We start from the raw sequence: 15,343 nt of genomic DNA on the forward strand, positions 1-15,343 counted from the left end.
ATGGTCTGACCAGCTGGTAGCAGTTCCGGATGCACGATGCCGCGAGTAGTCCACTAAAGGCACAGGAAGGCCTTCTTCTATTGCAGTGTTGGTTTCGACTGCTTGAAACAAGTTCGTGGATGCTAACCAATGATGACGACGCCGTGAATCTTCGTTCAGGACCCATTTCTCATCACATGTCACCCCGTGTCTGTCTTCCTGTCCAGAAATGGATCTTTCCTGAGACGACACGTTGTGCGTCTTCGAGTGTTTCGTATCCGTCCTTAAACTTCTTAGACCACAGCTGCACAATCCGTGTTGTCACGACATTACCACCAAAGGCTTTTCATATCTTCCGCTACACTGCAGCGTTGTTTGACCCCAGTTTGAACTCGTACAGCATACACGCCCATATTACGTTCTGTGGAGGTAACACGTACATTCTGTTCTTACGTAAATTCACGGTGTAACTGAACTACACCAACCAGGCAAGAGCGTTGATCCTGGGTTGGCCGGGGAGGCGGGCAACCCCAAAGCTCATGTGCGTCCCCTTATTTTTATGAATATGTATGTATTTTTGTATGACTTTTTCTTGTTATATGTATTGTTATATGCACTTTTTCATGAATGGGCTCTCTGAAGTTACAGAGAAATCTGCGCCCTTGTAACCAGGTAGTATGTTAAACATACCTAGACCCACAACTGAGCTCTCTCTATTCGCATTCAACTCACGTTGTGAAGACTAATGGAATACACACCTCCAGGTAAAACGACAACTTTCTTGGTTACTTTTATATATGCATCGGTTACCTTCCGTATTAATTATACCTAGATATAGTTAAGTTTAATCAAATCTAATAACCAGGTTATTTCTGTAGACTTGGGGTAGACTTTAGATTTTTTTGTTTCAGAACGGTAAATTATATGAAAAACATCTCTTTTAAGTAACTCTAGTATAAGATTTGTTTAAAGGGTGTCGACATTGATATATTCACTTTTTTAAATGTTGCGAAAGTAATTATGGTTAGAAATACTTACCAAATGCGCGTCCTGTAAGGAGCTTGGGGGTAACTCTTGGTGCATTCTTATACTAATGGTGTTAATATCTTCTGCAGAGATGCTGCTATCACATCTAACCGAAACTATGAATCCTTGGCCAAACCTGCTTTTTAAATTTGGAATCGTTCCTATACATCTAAAGTTTCCTTTTACCATAACGGCCAATCTATTACATAATTTCTCGCATTCATTCATGCTAGAATCACAAAAGCAACATATTTTAATAATAAGTTTATATCTAAAATCCTTGTGTAGAAATGATACCAGATGATTATTCATACGATACACTGGTAGATCGTGTTTCTTTTCTTTTCCTTTTTTTGTTTTTGTTTTTACATTTGGAGTGAAATAACATAACGTTTAATAACAATTATTACATGTAGTGAAATGTTATGTTTAACATCAAATGAGTATAAATGTTAATAACGATTATTCATTTTCGCTATCAGTGAACAGTATGAACAAAATGTTGTATTTCAAATTACTCTCTTCACCCGAAAACGTTGATTAAAAACACTTAATATCATTATTGTATCATATAATCCATTTAGTAATATTAATGTTTAAAAGAGTATGAAAACCACTTACTGTATTATATCATATAAGTGAAATTCAAAGGAAATCAAAACTAAATGCGTTCAATTGCTACATGTAAATACGAGCTCCTTTTACTTTAGTTATCTATTATTCATGTATTTATTAATATATTTCCATACAACCAGATGTAAAAACACAAAATCAAATTTATCACGTGTTATGGGATTCAATACCGCAAACAATGACGGGGTATTTGGTTGTTCAGAGAGGCTGACAGTAAAACTAACCATTACCTCTTAGTAGGGATTATAAGATATAATACTTGAAACAAGGGAAATGTTCAACATCTGGAAATCGAAAATTTTAATTTAAAGAAATTAAAGGAAGCTAGGAAAGAAGTCAATGAGAGTTTGACACGTTGATTATATTGATTATATTCGAGAAATAGTTTTATGAATTTAGAAATATATTTAGTATATTTATGACATTTCAGAATACTTATGATAAAATTATGGATAGCATTAAAAGTTCAGTGAATTAAGAATCAGGAATGGCAAAAACACGAAGGAAAATTACATCATTTGAACAATAATGCACTATACCAGCAGAGGGTACAAGAAAAGGCAAAGTTACTTTGGGTACAAAATCCGAATGATATAACTTCTCAAAACTTTGTTGACAAGTAACAGAAAGCTTCAAAAGCTTTTACAAAATTTAAAGTTATTAAACTTGAATATAATATTAAAAAATATAATATAAGGGAGATATAGAAGCAGCTCGTGGGATTTATGACACGTTGTCACTTCGGTAGTAAATATTAATTAAAACAGATGGCACTATTCTCGTAGATAGAGATGGTGTTTGAGAAATAGAGATTCTTTGATAATTTGCTCATGTAGCCAAAATTGTACAGGGAGAAAGTTAAATGTATGTGGTAGGAAATTGTACTACGGAGAATAAATGGGCATAACATATATCGATATACATACATAAACACATTTTCAAATAAAGACGAAATTCCTATGGAGCTAATTTTAACTGGAGTGGAAAATCTTATGATCATCGTATGAAAGAAGAAGGAATTGTTACATGAGTGCAAAAGAACAATAATTTCTCTACCACCCAAAAAAGGCGACTAAGTGAGGTCTAATAATTATCGAGACAATTGATCTTTATCAACATCCTATAAAATATTTTCATAATATTGCTTTGACAATACTGGGCCCATACAGAAGAGAAATTATTGGAAATTATCACTGTGGATTTACGCATAATTAATCACCATCCATGGAATACGTACCAGCTATCAAATATTCAAGAACAAATGGGGTACAATGCTCCGGTCCAAGAGTTATTTATTGACTCTTCAAGACTTACTACTCTGTTAAGAAGGAAACAGTGAGAAACACTATTCCCGTATTCGGAATATCGAATAAGACATCTAGTTTAAATAACTAGGATGTGTTTGAATGAATCCCTAATATAAATCCTAGTATAATATTTGTGTATAGAATCTTACTTCAAGAGCGGCCCAAAGAAGTGGGCTTCGTTGTCTCCATTTTAATGAACTTTATTCTTGGGAAATAAAAGATGTCAACCGGACTCTGGACCTGAATCATACTCACCAGTGTAAATGACTTAAGCTCTTGTAATCCCAATAGGAAACAGTATAAGGACAATATAATTAAATGTAAAAGTTTCATTAGAAACATGTAGAGAATTGAGTTAGAAGAAAACCCAGAGAAAACCAAATGTACGAAAGTTATCCCGTGACCGTAATACTGCAAATTTGGAGAAGTTAAAATATCAAATAATTTTCCTGACTTAAGTGGATACTTTCAAATATCTGAAATCAACATGAAGAGTCTAAAATTACATTCAAGAAGGAAACAAATATCAAATAAAAGCAAGGAATGTGTATTATCATTCAACTTAAAATGTTCAAAAAGCGTTTAATAATTTGACTTCTTACTTAGAAAGAAAAATGTATATTCAAAATATCTAAAAATAAAATCCTAATTCAAATATTTCAACGTAAGTGCAAATGGAACGCGGAATGACCTAAACTAATAACGAGAAACTGCTTAATGTATACCGTTATCACACATTGTTGAAGTAGGTAATTTAATCATAACGGAAGAGAGTTGAAATGCTTTCAAACGTCTAACTGGTAAATCCATTGGACAAAAGATAATACGCAAACGGTACGCACAAAAAATATCTAGGCGAAATGGGAATATAAAAGAGAAACTGGATAAGAAAAGAAGGAAATAGAAAGCTGTTGAGAATGTTGATTGAGATATTCTTACACCATAACCCACAGACGAGGTTAATTCGTTACTTAATATAATTTAATACAAAACTACACATGTCGTGAGCTCGCTGGACAAAGGATTTAGGTCCGCTTTTGATAAGTTTGTTCCTATTTAATTTTTCATAACCTGTCTACATGATGCCTCTTTCAGTCCTTAAAATATCCATGTCCAGACAGAGTAATTAGCTCTTATAATGTAAGAGGAAAAAGTTTTCCCCTCTCCATGTATTTCAACAGACAACTTTATATATCTTTTCCATAAAACTTTAAATTTGACTTGAATCCTTTGTGTTCTGTATGTCGTGTACACTTTTGATTTCATTGTCATACGTAGTTTTAAACTGAGTAGACGAAGAGAAAACTCAGGTTTCTTCATCTGAGTATAGCAATACGTTTTCCTCCTCATAATGTTCGTTAAAAAGTATATTAAACAAATATGTTGTATACATTTATGAGTATTTCACATATTTCGTCTGCAATTAAATCAAATATAAATTGTTGAACATATGTGCGTTTCATTCTGAAGATTACATCTTTCTTCGAAAGTTTGAGATTAATATTAGTAAGAGTAAAGAGTGAGAATTCCTTGCTTCAACAAAGTACAAGATTATTAGATGCAAAAACAACTTTGTAAGATTGCACAGCGAAATAATGGATTCTTAAAGTTCATAATTGCACGAGTAAACGCGAAACATAATTCACAAACTGTAAGTATTGCATAATGCATGACAATAATGCTCACATACTAACTACTAGCAGGTATGAACACATAACTCTTTAATACAACATTAAATAAATAAATATTATTATGTGGTACACACCAAAGTACTTGCACTTTGATTCAAAACTTCACGTTTTTGGTATTTCAAGAAAGCACATAACTCATTTCGGAGAAATGTGTCATCTCATAAAGGGTTTGTTTACTAAGTGGCAGTAGTTTAGTCACACTGTCCGAACAAGTAAGATGTCTTTCTGATACTGCCAGCGGACAAGGAATTTTCAGTTCAAGAGCAACGGGAATCGTGACATTGTTTCCGTAACTGGAAGTTATGCATGCGGTAATTGTCGTAAATTGGAGAGATGATGTTGATTTTGCTCAAAATACTGACCAAATGTCCGTGCGCGGTTTCAAGCAAGGGCGGACGAGTGTGGAAAATTGTCAGAGGTATGTACGTCGAAAAACAATATCAACGGACGCGAATATTATCCGTGCTAAAAATTTCAACATCAAAGATAGGAGAGTGACAATGGAGAAGATTTGTGATATAGTTGGGCTAAAATAGGAGAGTCACCATGGAAGAAATTTGTAATAAACTTTTACTAGTAGTACTAATTGTAGAATGAATAACCACAAAAGAACTAGGACTGAGAAAAATTCTTTACACTGGGTTTCACGAATGTTTAAATACGATCAAAACGAGGAAAAGCTTCAATAAAATGCTGCATATTTTACGAGCTTCGAAAGAGAAGGATGTAATTTCTTGGAAGTGTTGTATACTGGATGAATAGCTGATTCCATTATTTAAATAAGAAAAATATGTGAAGTGGAAACCGCGTATTCACCAGCCGAAACAAGTTCATGTGATAGCATCAAATGACAAACCTGCTGTCTTATTATCTGGATTTGGGAGGAAGAGATATTGTACAAGTCTGCTCCGAAAGGTCATATAATTACGAGCAACTCTTTACGTTTTATTTTTAATAACAAGTTTGTCAAAATTGACAATCAAACAAGCACAGAAGTCAAATCGCAATTTTATCCCCCACATAGAAAACGCACTGTCACACTATGCTAATATTCTGATGTCAATATTTGCAATCCACAGTACTAGACTTCTGCCGCATTTACCCTCCTCACTAGATCTACCCCTGAGGTACTTTTGGTTATTCCCAAACTTTACAGGTAATCTTTCTGGATACAATTTTTTCATTATATCATCCCAGCGAAGAATGTATTCCAGAATATAATGCATAACTTCAAAAAGACCGTGTTATATGTAACACACAATGAAATGAGCCAATACGACTGTATGTAAATAAAGGTGGAAAGTTTTTTCAAGAAATATAACATATTAATTCCGTGTACTGCTTTGGTCTTTAAAATTAGAACTAAAGGGCATGTACTTTTTGTGCGCACTTCATAAATTCTTTGAAGAAAGTAAATCTTATTGATTACCTGTGAGAGCAAAGAACTAACGACTTCCCCGACTCCTTCTTCATTCGAATAACTTCCCAAATCCTCAGACTAGATATTGGGTCTACACCACTGGTTGGTTCGTCTAGTAAAATTACCTTCGCGTTTCCCATCATAGCTATAATGGTTAGTAGCTTTCTTTTGTTGCCACCACTGTAGTTACCGCAGGCTCTCTTAGCAATATCACTCATATCTAAAGAAAGTAAATAATGAGTTTAATTTTTATTTACATAAGCAGCATTCGTGCCCCACATGGAAGAGAATGATCTTTTAACATTCCTAGAGCCCTAAATTACATATAATAGTTTAACAGATGTAGTTAATATCGGTATAAGACATAATTGGAAAATGGAACCTGTATGTTTTTCGTCCCATAGATATGTCGGATACGTTAAAGGAGACGGTGATGATGAGGAATGAATGAAATGGTGAAAATTAATTAGTGGGTGGAAACTTTACAACCACGAGAAATCTCATCATATGGAGTTTGTCCACCACACACCTCACTTGGCGCGAGCGTGGATCGATAGAAGTACTAATATTCAATTTTGTAAAATACAATATAGAACAATTTCTTCGTTTATACTGGTAAATACAATTTATGTATCTTTAAGAATAGAACACCAAATACATCAAATATACTTTCAGTTAATTTTGACTTTGGTACTAGTCGCTCGTGGGAAAGATCGGATGTAATTGTTGTTCGTATTTCTCTCTTACACCAAGGAAGAAGTGTAGATGTAATTCAAGACCGTAATTTCAATAAATGTATAATTTTGCAAGTTGAAAATTTGATATGATATCAATCACAGGAACGTTACAATTTTCAGATTTTACATATCGAAGCAAACCTAAATAAAACAATTTCAATGTCAGACAAGATAATTTCTGAATTTCGAAGATTATAGCTTCAAAACCTCTGTATGACGACTTTTGAATATAAATATTAACTAATAAGCCATCCTTATTTTTATTCTCACTTAAATGTGAGAATTTTATCTTGAGGTGTTAAGAAGTTGAACACTATCGATTTAATATATTTCCTTAAAAAAATCTTCAAATCAATCTGCAATACAAGTGAAATAAATACTTTAAAAATACATATTCAGCTTTCATAATTCATTTAGGCACATCCTCTTGATGTAAGGAAAGAAATCATGTAATTTTGACCACTATTGGTGTGCGTACCGCTTTGCTTTCTTATGGCCCATGGACAGAAAATATAAAATAACACTTAATCTATTGTCGAGTGCTGTGAAAATTGTATTAACTTCGAGGCCTGCCACCTAAGTTTATTGTTCAACAAAGTCATTTTTCACTTTATTATCTTCATATGTTTGCTTTGTTTGGGCAATGTATAATTCAGGAACATACCATGAACTTTGCAAATATCAAGACCACTGCCTTCACACTTAACCCAAAAGTAGGCGCGTAGCATTACGGTATACCATTAGGTACTTTTTGTAGTTTTCTTAAATATATGGTTGGTAGCAGAGTTGTGATATTCCATACCATGCTAAAATAAATATTGCGATATCTTAGTTTCGAATGATATTCAATTAGGACTACTTGTCTTTGTATCGCCTTATATAAGTCATTAATATTTAAGTAAAAATCTTTCATAAAAGTGTGGTTTGATTAATTAAATAGATAGTAAAGGGATAAGAAAAATGTGATAGTGTGTACTACTATTTTGCTTTTTACAATAGATAATAATAATAAGTAGGATAAGAATCCATATACTACCTAGGAAGAAGTAAGATCTTACGTTTATACTACAAACGTTGTACGAAATTAAATATAAGATTGAAAAATTCTGATACTCTTACAACTAATATTTCTGTGAAATCAGCTTTTAAGAGCACATATTCCGACACAAAATGTTACCATTTTTCATATAGATTTAATTCTCACTCATACATGTGGAGTTAATAATTATTCATTTTTCTATGTTGAAAGTAATATTGTCTTTCGTAATTTATTTTTATTATGTCTGCATACATCAACCAATAAAAACATTCAAAGACTCGTCAAACTTACTATCGATGTTTGGAACACAAAACGTTTCTACATATTTTATCAAGTCGACATGCTTAAAGATTACCTTTGAAAAAATATTTCATTAATAGTGTCATTAGTAACTAAGTAATACAAAATATTTAATTTAGGTATCTGAAACCTACGTGTCTGCTTACATTACAAAATAGGGCGCGCCCACTCGGGGTTTAGTTTCGAGAATACGGTATATGATTTTGTTTTGGGAATATTCGAATACTGTGCAATTCTTTTTGAGTGATTTAATGAGGTACCCCACGTAAGTGTCTGGAGTCAACTGCCATGTAAGTGTCTGAAGGTATGCATTTTCCTTTATTTCTGAGTTGCCTGTCTTATATTTTCTAGTTCAAATATCTAGTGTTCTGGAACTTTAGACATTGGATTATATTAATTTTGTGGAATAGGTAAAAAAAAAGTGATTCTAAATTAAGATACTGACTGATCTTTTGTTAAGAGTAAGGAAATAATACGCCCGCAACAGCAAACAGATTTCGAAGCATTCCGCAGATTGGGGCTTTTGTTGTTCACTCATGACCGCTATATATCTGCACTTCAGCTAGAAAAAAATCAAGTGATACGCGTATGATTTAAAATAGTTGGAAGATAATGTATCGGTATCTGCTTTCCAGATAAGTCGCCGAGATTTAGGCTAATTTCCGAACTGTTTCGGAATATTTAAAAAATATATATTATCTCCTCAAACGTTGAACCTACAGTCCCAGTGTTAACGGATTTTATAAGTATAACTATCTCGGAGACACGTATTTGTGTGATAATACAATTGTTATATGTGCAAATTCAGGCATTGAAAGTCATAGTGCAGAGCGGTGTTCAACAATACAGCCCTTCTGTATCAGCGTCACACAATATAATAGAAACACCAGCATTGGGTGACAATTCTGTTTGATCTGCGGTAATGATTATGTTTGAAGTAGAACCTTTCAGCGAGAAAAACATATCCTTGAAGCCATGGTTATGTAAATGGTTTTCACTTCTGATATGCCTAAAGGAAGGTAATCCAACTTCCGCTCTTCCACTCTTGCTATTCTTGCCGTCCTGAAAATCTTTGGTAGGGCAGAGACAAGTTGTAACGAGAATCTAACAAGTCCTCAAGATATGAATATCAAATTTCATATATAATTTTATCATTGAAAATAGCGAAAATGTGGTAGAGCATCTATGATAACTATAGTGGTAAGTTGGTAAGAGAAACATTTAGTATAGTTTACTTTTTTGACATTGAAAAATGTTATATGATATTTGTGATCTATCTCGAAGAACAGACGTATTACTTGCTGAATTGAATTATGCAACATACTTAGAGCTACATCGAGCTGGTCTTTAACATTAGCTGGTCACTATTAACAATTAGCATATTAGTCTTAACAGAAAATGTGTCCGAAGTTGTTAGAACTCTTAAATATATGTCAAAAGAAAAATATTGTTCGAGTTATTGTCATTGTACTTTCATTTAAATTCATATCAAAAAGATGAAGGAGCATTCCATCTAGATAAAAGGTTAACAATTGAATATGCATAATCGTTAGTACATATCTTTAACAATTCATAAAATACCCTTTACACTATAAATTATTGTACTTGTAGAAATTCTTATCACATAATTTTATTAAACTTACCCATTAGACTAAGCCAGCTGTCTGCGAGAGGTTTTTGAAAATTGCGTGGAAATCCCATCAAACGAGCATACAATATCACCATATTTCTTCCACTCAAACAATGAAATATGTAGTCTTCTTGTGGAACATAACCAATTTGCATCATGTACTAAAAATTAAAGATATTAATTGAAATCAGTCAGTTCCAAAATCTAAGCAAATTTCATGAAATTATACTCTGTGTTTGATTATCAAAAACAAATCGCACGTTGTTGTTTGTGAAAATATCGCTACAAAAACGAAAATAAATCAGTGAAGATATAAATCTATAGCAAATTAAGACTATTATAAACACATCATACAAAAGCAAATGAAAATATCACTGTTCAGATACTTCTAATGATCAATAAAGTTCTATAATAGATGTGAAATCATTCTAGTAATTATAATTCATAAAACCCTATTGACAATATTCATTATGTATTTAGGTTAATAACAACTTAGAGTTCCATTCATTCTAAACTTGTCCTTGTATACATAATATCCCATACAATGTTTTTCATAGTTTATATAGTACTTCTCAATTACATCTTGTAAACTAAAGGCGAAGATGAATTTTGTAGAGTTAAAGAAGTGCACTGCATTGGATTCACCAATTTTATTATTTTTTATGATTGTCAAGATAAACAGTCATCTCGGCACATATTCAAGGAATTTAAACTAACTATATTATTATACCATTAAACCCAAACTTTTGGGAACGTTTCCTTGTGGATAAAGTCAAAAAAATATTTCCTGTTACGTACTAGTATATATATCTCAGAAATATTTTCTAACACATATTTCTGTAATATTTCAGATTTGTACTTGAATGTAAAAATCAATATATATTAAATTAAATTGAACTATTCAGAACAAAAGCAACGCGTCATCAGCGTTTATAGCACTGCCAACAAGAGATTGTCTCTCGTGTTTCTTACCACATGCGGTAGGACATTGCAGCCCCTACTTGGATACCAGTGTTACTAACTACGATCACTTTGTCTTATACCATTAATTAAATTGCCATTACAGCTGCACCGAAAAAAAAACTTGATACGCGAGTAGTGGCAATGTCACTGCGAGCTGTCAGAGACGTTCTCTTACTGGACGCACTATAGCACTTAGGAAGTTTTCTTAGAGAAGGTTCATTTATAAAAACTGGAAAACAAAACCGAATTATAGCGAAGGATAAAATAAAATAATAAATATTACTATATTACTGAAGTATTAACCCTCTTAAGTTTACGTTTGGAGTTTATACATAAGGTCTGCGGGTGCATTTGGACCCATTATGCATTTAGTTTCTTTTTTGATGTATAAGTTTAAATGTTGGACAAATAAACCTATTTTATTTATTTACGCTATATTATGAAAACATCTGGACTGGTGTACTAAAATCTTGCACGTTGTACAAGGAAATATGATTTATGTATTTGCACATTTCACTGTTAAGCCCTTGTACAAATTGTGATTACAAAATCACTCTACACAGTTCGTTAAAAGTATTACTTTATGTAATAAACTTATATTTATATTTCATTCGTGTTCCTATTTACATATTCCAACATACTAGCTTTAAAAATTACTAGTTGAAAATATTTACATTCCGCAAAAGAAATAATGGTATACAAATTTCGTTTTAGAAAGTTAGATGTACACACTTTACCAACCATTCTGAAAAATATGTCTCAAACAAAATTAATCTTTTTACAATTGTGCAAGCGCACAATTTTTTTAAGTTTCAACGTATTTTATGATGATAAAATATTTTTAAATTTATAAACCCTTAACAAAGTTATATTTCATATAATAAATGATAATTTGGGACAAGAAGATACCATATTTTTATTCCTTGTTCTTTCATTTTGGATAATGTTCAATACCGACATATTTGAACAAGTACATCTATAGCACGAAATTATTACATAACTTATATTTTCACGAGACATTTGTGTAACGTTTATCTTCCACTATAAACATATCTTGGTACCTACATTATTATATAATCATTTAACAATTGAACACTTTCTACACACAGGTTGTGCAGTTATAATTAGCATAGTTCTTGCATGTAATTTCTGACACTTCCTGTATTGTAACGTGCTCTGTTCTCTGTATTTACACTCAAATGACATCCTACTCCTTTACTTGACTGAGTACCAGACAACGAGCTTTGCGACTATTGTAAAATGTTGGATTCCTTTTGAATTTTTTTTGCGCTATGCTCTTTGCAGGTGATGTTCTTGGTAGTTCCGATTTTCTTTCAATCTATTGATAAAGCTATCTCCGAGGTTTTCTAAGAAAACTCTTCTTCTATCAAATATTTCTCTCTCCATTATGGATTTACACACCAGAATAGTGCCTACATATTCACAGCTCAAATATCTAACATGTTGCAAAGCACCACAATTGGCCATCTGTTATTTTCCCTCTTACAAGAATATGCAGAAATAATTTTGTCCAAAATATCGGCAGACCCTTTAGTTGTGTTATAAGTTGTAATTATCTCCGTCTTTTTCTCTTGCTTATCGCTCACTTCCTTATCATTATGCATTGTACTTTGTAGGATAACCCATTTAATTTTCTTACTAACACAGGAATGTATGGTTGTGTCCTTTGTAAACGCTAATGTGTAAACAGGAGTAAGATTTCTCTTCAACAGTTCTTGACTCAGTTGGTAAGAAGTAGAAAAAATGTTACATCTTACGTTATGTCCTTACAGAGCTTTGATAAATCCAGTACAACCAATATCCCATGTTTTTTCTCTTTCATCACCGTCACACTTTTCTCTAAACTGCTGAATGTTCCAAACATAACTGGAACCGTTATCACATATTACCCAAAACTTGATACCTTACTTCATCAGTTTTTTCGGCATATACTGGCGAAATGGGCATTGCCTCGAAATACCACAAGCTGTTCATCAATTGTAACAAACATTTTTGGATTATGAAATTTTGGTTAGATCCCAACATATTTTTCCCACAATTCTCTAATAGATGGGAATTTGTCATTCAACTTCACAGTGGCCTTGTACCACGACCGTCAAATCGTAGAGCTAGGGAAATCATTTGGAAAATTTCAATGAAATTGTTTCTGAGAAAACACTGCGTCCTATGAGAATGCCACAAGGATTCAGAACATTCGTTATTAGTTTTATACACAGTACACTTATTTATACACAAACCGACATATGCGAAAAAATTTATTTCATCAAGGCTCTTCCACTTGACGTCATATACTCAATGTTCTACTACGCTTGTATATTTCAAAATGACATGCTGAGCAGGAGAAAGAAGCTACATAAAAGCAGACTGTTCATCATGAATACAACCTGTTGCATATCTAATAATTCCAGAAGTCAAACAAATATTTCTCGAAGTGAACCTTCCTACATTGGTCGGCGGTTGCGTTTTCCAAGCAATTGTTTTCTCCTTTGACAGCAATGAATTACTCATATCAACGGTTTCACATTCGCTTTCTGCTTCTGAAGATGATTCGTCATTGTGGACTGATATCCGATATTTCTGATGCAACTACGTCCTCACTGGAATGGAAAATTTCCTGAGGAATTTCCTTAGATGATAGCGCCGCCATGATATCACGAACTTACTTCCCTCCAACCAAAGTACAGTTTGATAACAACCAGTATTGCCGGTTTAGTCAACAGACATTTTTCGTCTCAAGGCACGAAATTTCCCGGACTGATTCAATATTTCCCTCAGAACTCAAATTGTGCCCGCACGCACACATGCAAGAAATCTGAAAGAGTGTCTATATAGCGAATTGAAATAATATAGTTTGCAATGTAAATGAAGAATTTGGCATATATGCGAGAAAATATGGAGAGATACAGGCAGTGGTTAAACTACTGTGGCCAGGGGGCCGGTCAGACATCAATATTATATAACTGCGTTATATAACCCAAATTATCTGTCTATTTTTGTGTCTATCTATCTATCTATCTATCTATCTATATATCTATATATATATATATATATATATATATATATATATATATATATATATATGAAGATCAAGGACACCGATACTCCCCGAAAAGAAAATTTGTGCTTTTGCGAACGGATATAGGAGGAAAGTAAAAGTAAGAAAACCCGAGTAAAAGAAAACCTCCCTGATCTAATATAGTATACTAATGAGTGAAGACTACAAGAAGAGTTTTCCCGTTTTCTAATTTTATTTGAGGGAAATTCTCTCATTTCCACCACAACTATGAATTTCTCGTTTTGTCAGAAAATTCCCGCAAACGTTACGTTTGGTATTTTGTAGTATATTAACACCCTTTATGTGACATTAGTAACATAAGCATCGATAGATGTATATTTTCTGAGCAATGGAAACAGATTCTGTACGTGAATAAGACATAAGAAATATGATAAATTTCTGAATAAATTACTTACGAGCAGATAGCAAGTACTTTACGAGAAAATGGTATAATGAAATCTCTTCTAATTTAGGTTTTAAGAAAAATCATAGCACTCCTATAGCTCTATTGAAAGTATCCGTTGGTATATGGTATACATCCGAATAAAGGAAACTAACAACTATAGGGTGCGTAAATTCTTGAAAAGTTCTGTGTGTTTTTACTACAGTAACTTCTTATTTTAACTTTACTACTAGCATTACTAGTATATATATATATATATATATATATATATATATATATATATATATATATATATTGAACTGTCATCAAGCAGTATTAATGTATGAAGATTCAATATATGTTGAGAGTTCTTTTTACAACAGTGGGTACTCCGAGGTAGAGTGTTGTTCTCTTTATTTTACTTATTATGTACTCATAATCTTTCAAAACTTATACGCAAAGCAAAAAATATAATCTATAGGCAGACTACGCGCAAATTTATTACTGAAAAAGTCAATCAAACTTTGAATGGTCAATAGAATTAAATTAGCACCTGCAGTAGAATGAGATTCGGTCAGAATAAAACAACCTTCAAATAAATCAGAATAAATGTAACTCTATAATTCATCTATGATTATTATGTTAGAAACGTACTATAATGATATGTCATATGTAAGACTAAATAAAGTAATTTAACCTGCTTTCAATAAAGTAAAAATTAATAGGGTCCTTTAATAAAACTGGCGAGTTACGTTAACTATACATATATATACGTTGACTATACATATATATATATATATATATATATATATATATATATATATATATACGTTGACTATACATGCTGAAAATCATAGCATTTGTAGAATAAAATTTACGAATTTGAGTTACATATATTCGAGTTAACATATGTGGAATAGACCACAAGGAAATCAGAATGCCTGCGTCTGTTATATAGTTAACTTTCGACACTTGAATAATTTATCAAGCTGCAAGAAATAGATGTGAATGCAATCAAATGTGTGACGTGAATATCTCACAGTTCTCTACCGTTCCAATGTTAAGACCTGTAGACAAAATATTTTGTTGTTTTCTAGACACATCTATTCGAAGTTTGTAGTATTCTTTGTTGAATTCTAATGTATCACACAATGCAAAAT

The 15,343-nt window shown here is 32.5% G+C and overlaps 1 protein-coding gene across 1 annotated transcript in view; it reads right to left on the minus strand.

The window, feature by feature from the left end:
• The window catches only part of LOC145691553 (phospholipid-transporting ATPase ABCA3-like), an 86,599-nt gene that overhangs the window by 3,573 nt on the left and 67,683 nt on the right, over nucleotides 1-15,343 (minus strand). The window contains exons 5-7 of the mRNA XM_081766961.1: nucleotides 9,776-9,923; nucleotides 6,066-6,276; nucleotides 1,018-1,234 (exon numbers count right to left, since the gene is read on the minus strand). Coding sequence (XP_081623087.1) covers nucleotides 1,018-1,234; nucleotides 6,066-6,276; nucleotides 9,776-9,923 — 576 coding nt within the window. The remainder of the gene's footprint in view (nucleotides 1-1,017; nucleotides 1,235-6,065; nucleotides 6,277-9,775; nucleotides 9,924-15,343) is intronic.

Source organism: Thermobia domestica, chromosome 8, assembly GCF_964235325.1.
Source record: "Thermobia domestica chromosome 8, izTheDome1.hap1.1, whole genome shotgun sequence".
NCBI classification, from domain to species: Eukaryota; Metazoa; Arthropoda; class Insecta; order Zygentoma; family Lepismatidae; genus Thermobia; species Thermobia domestica.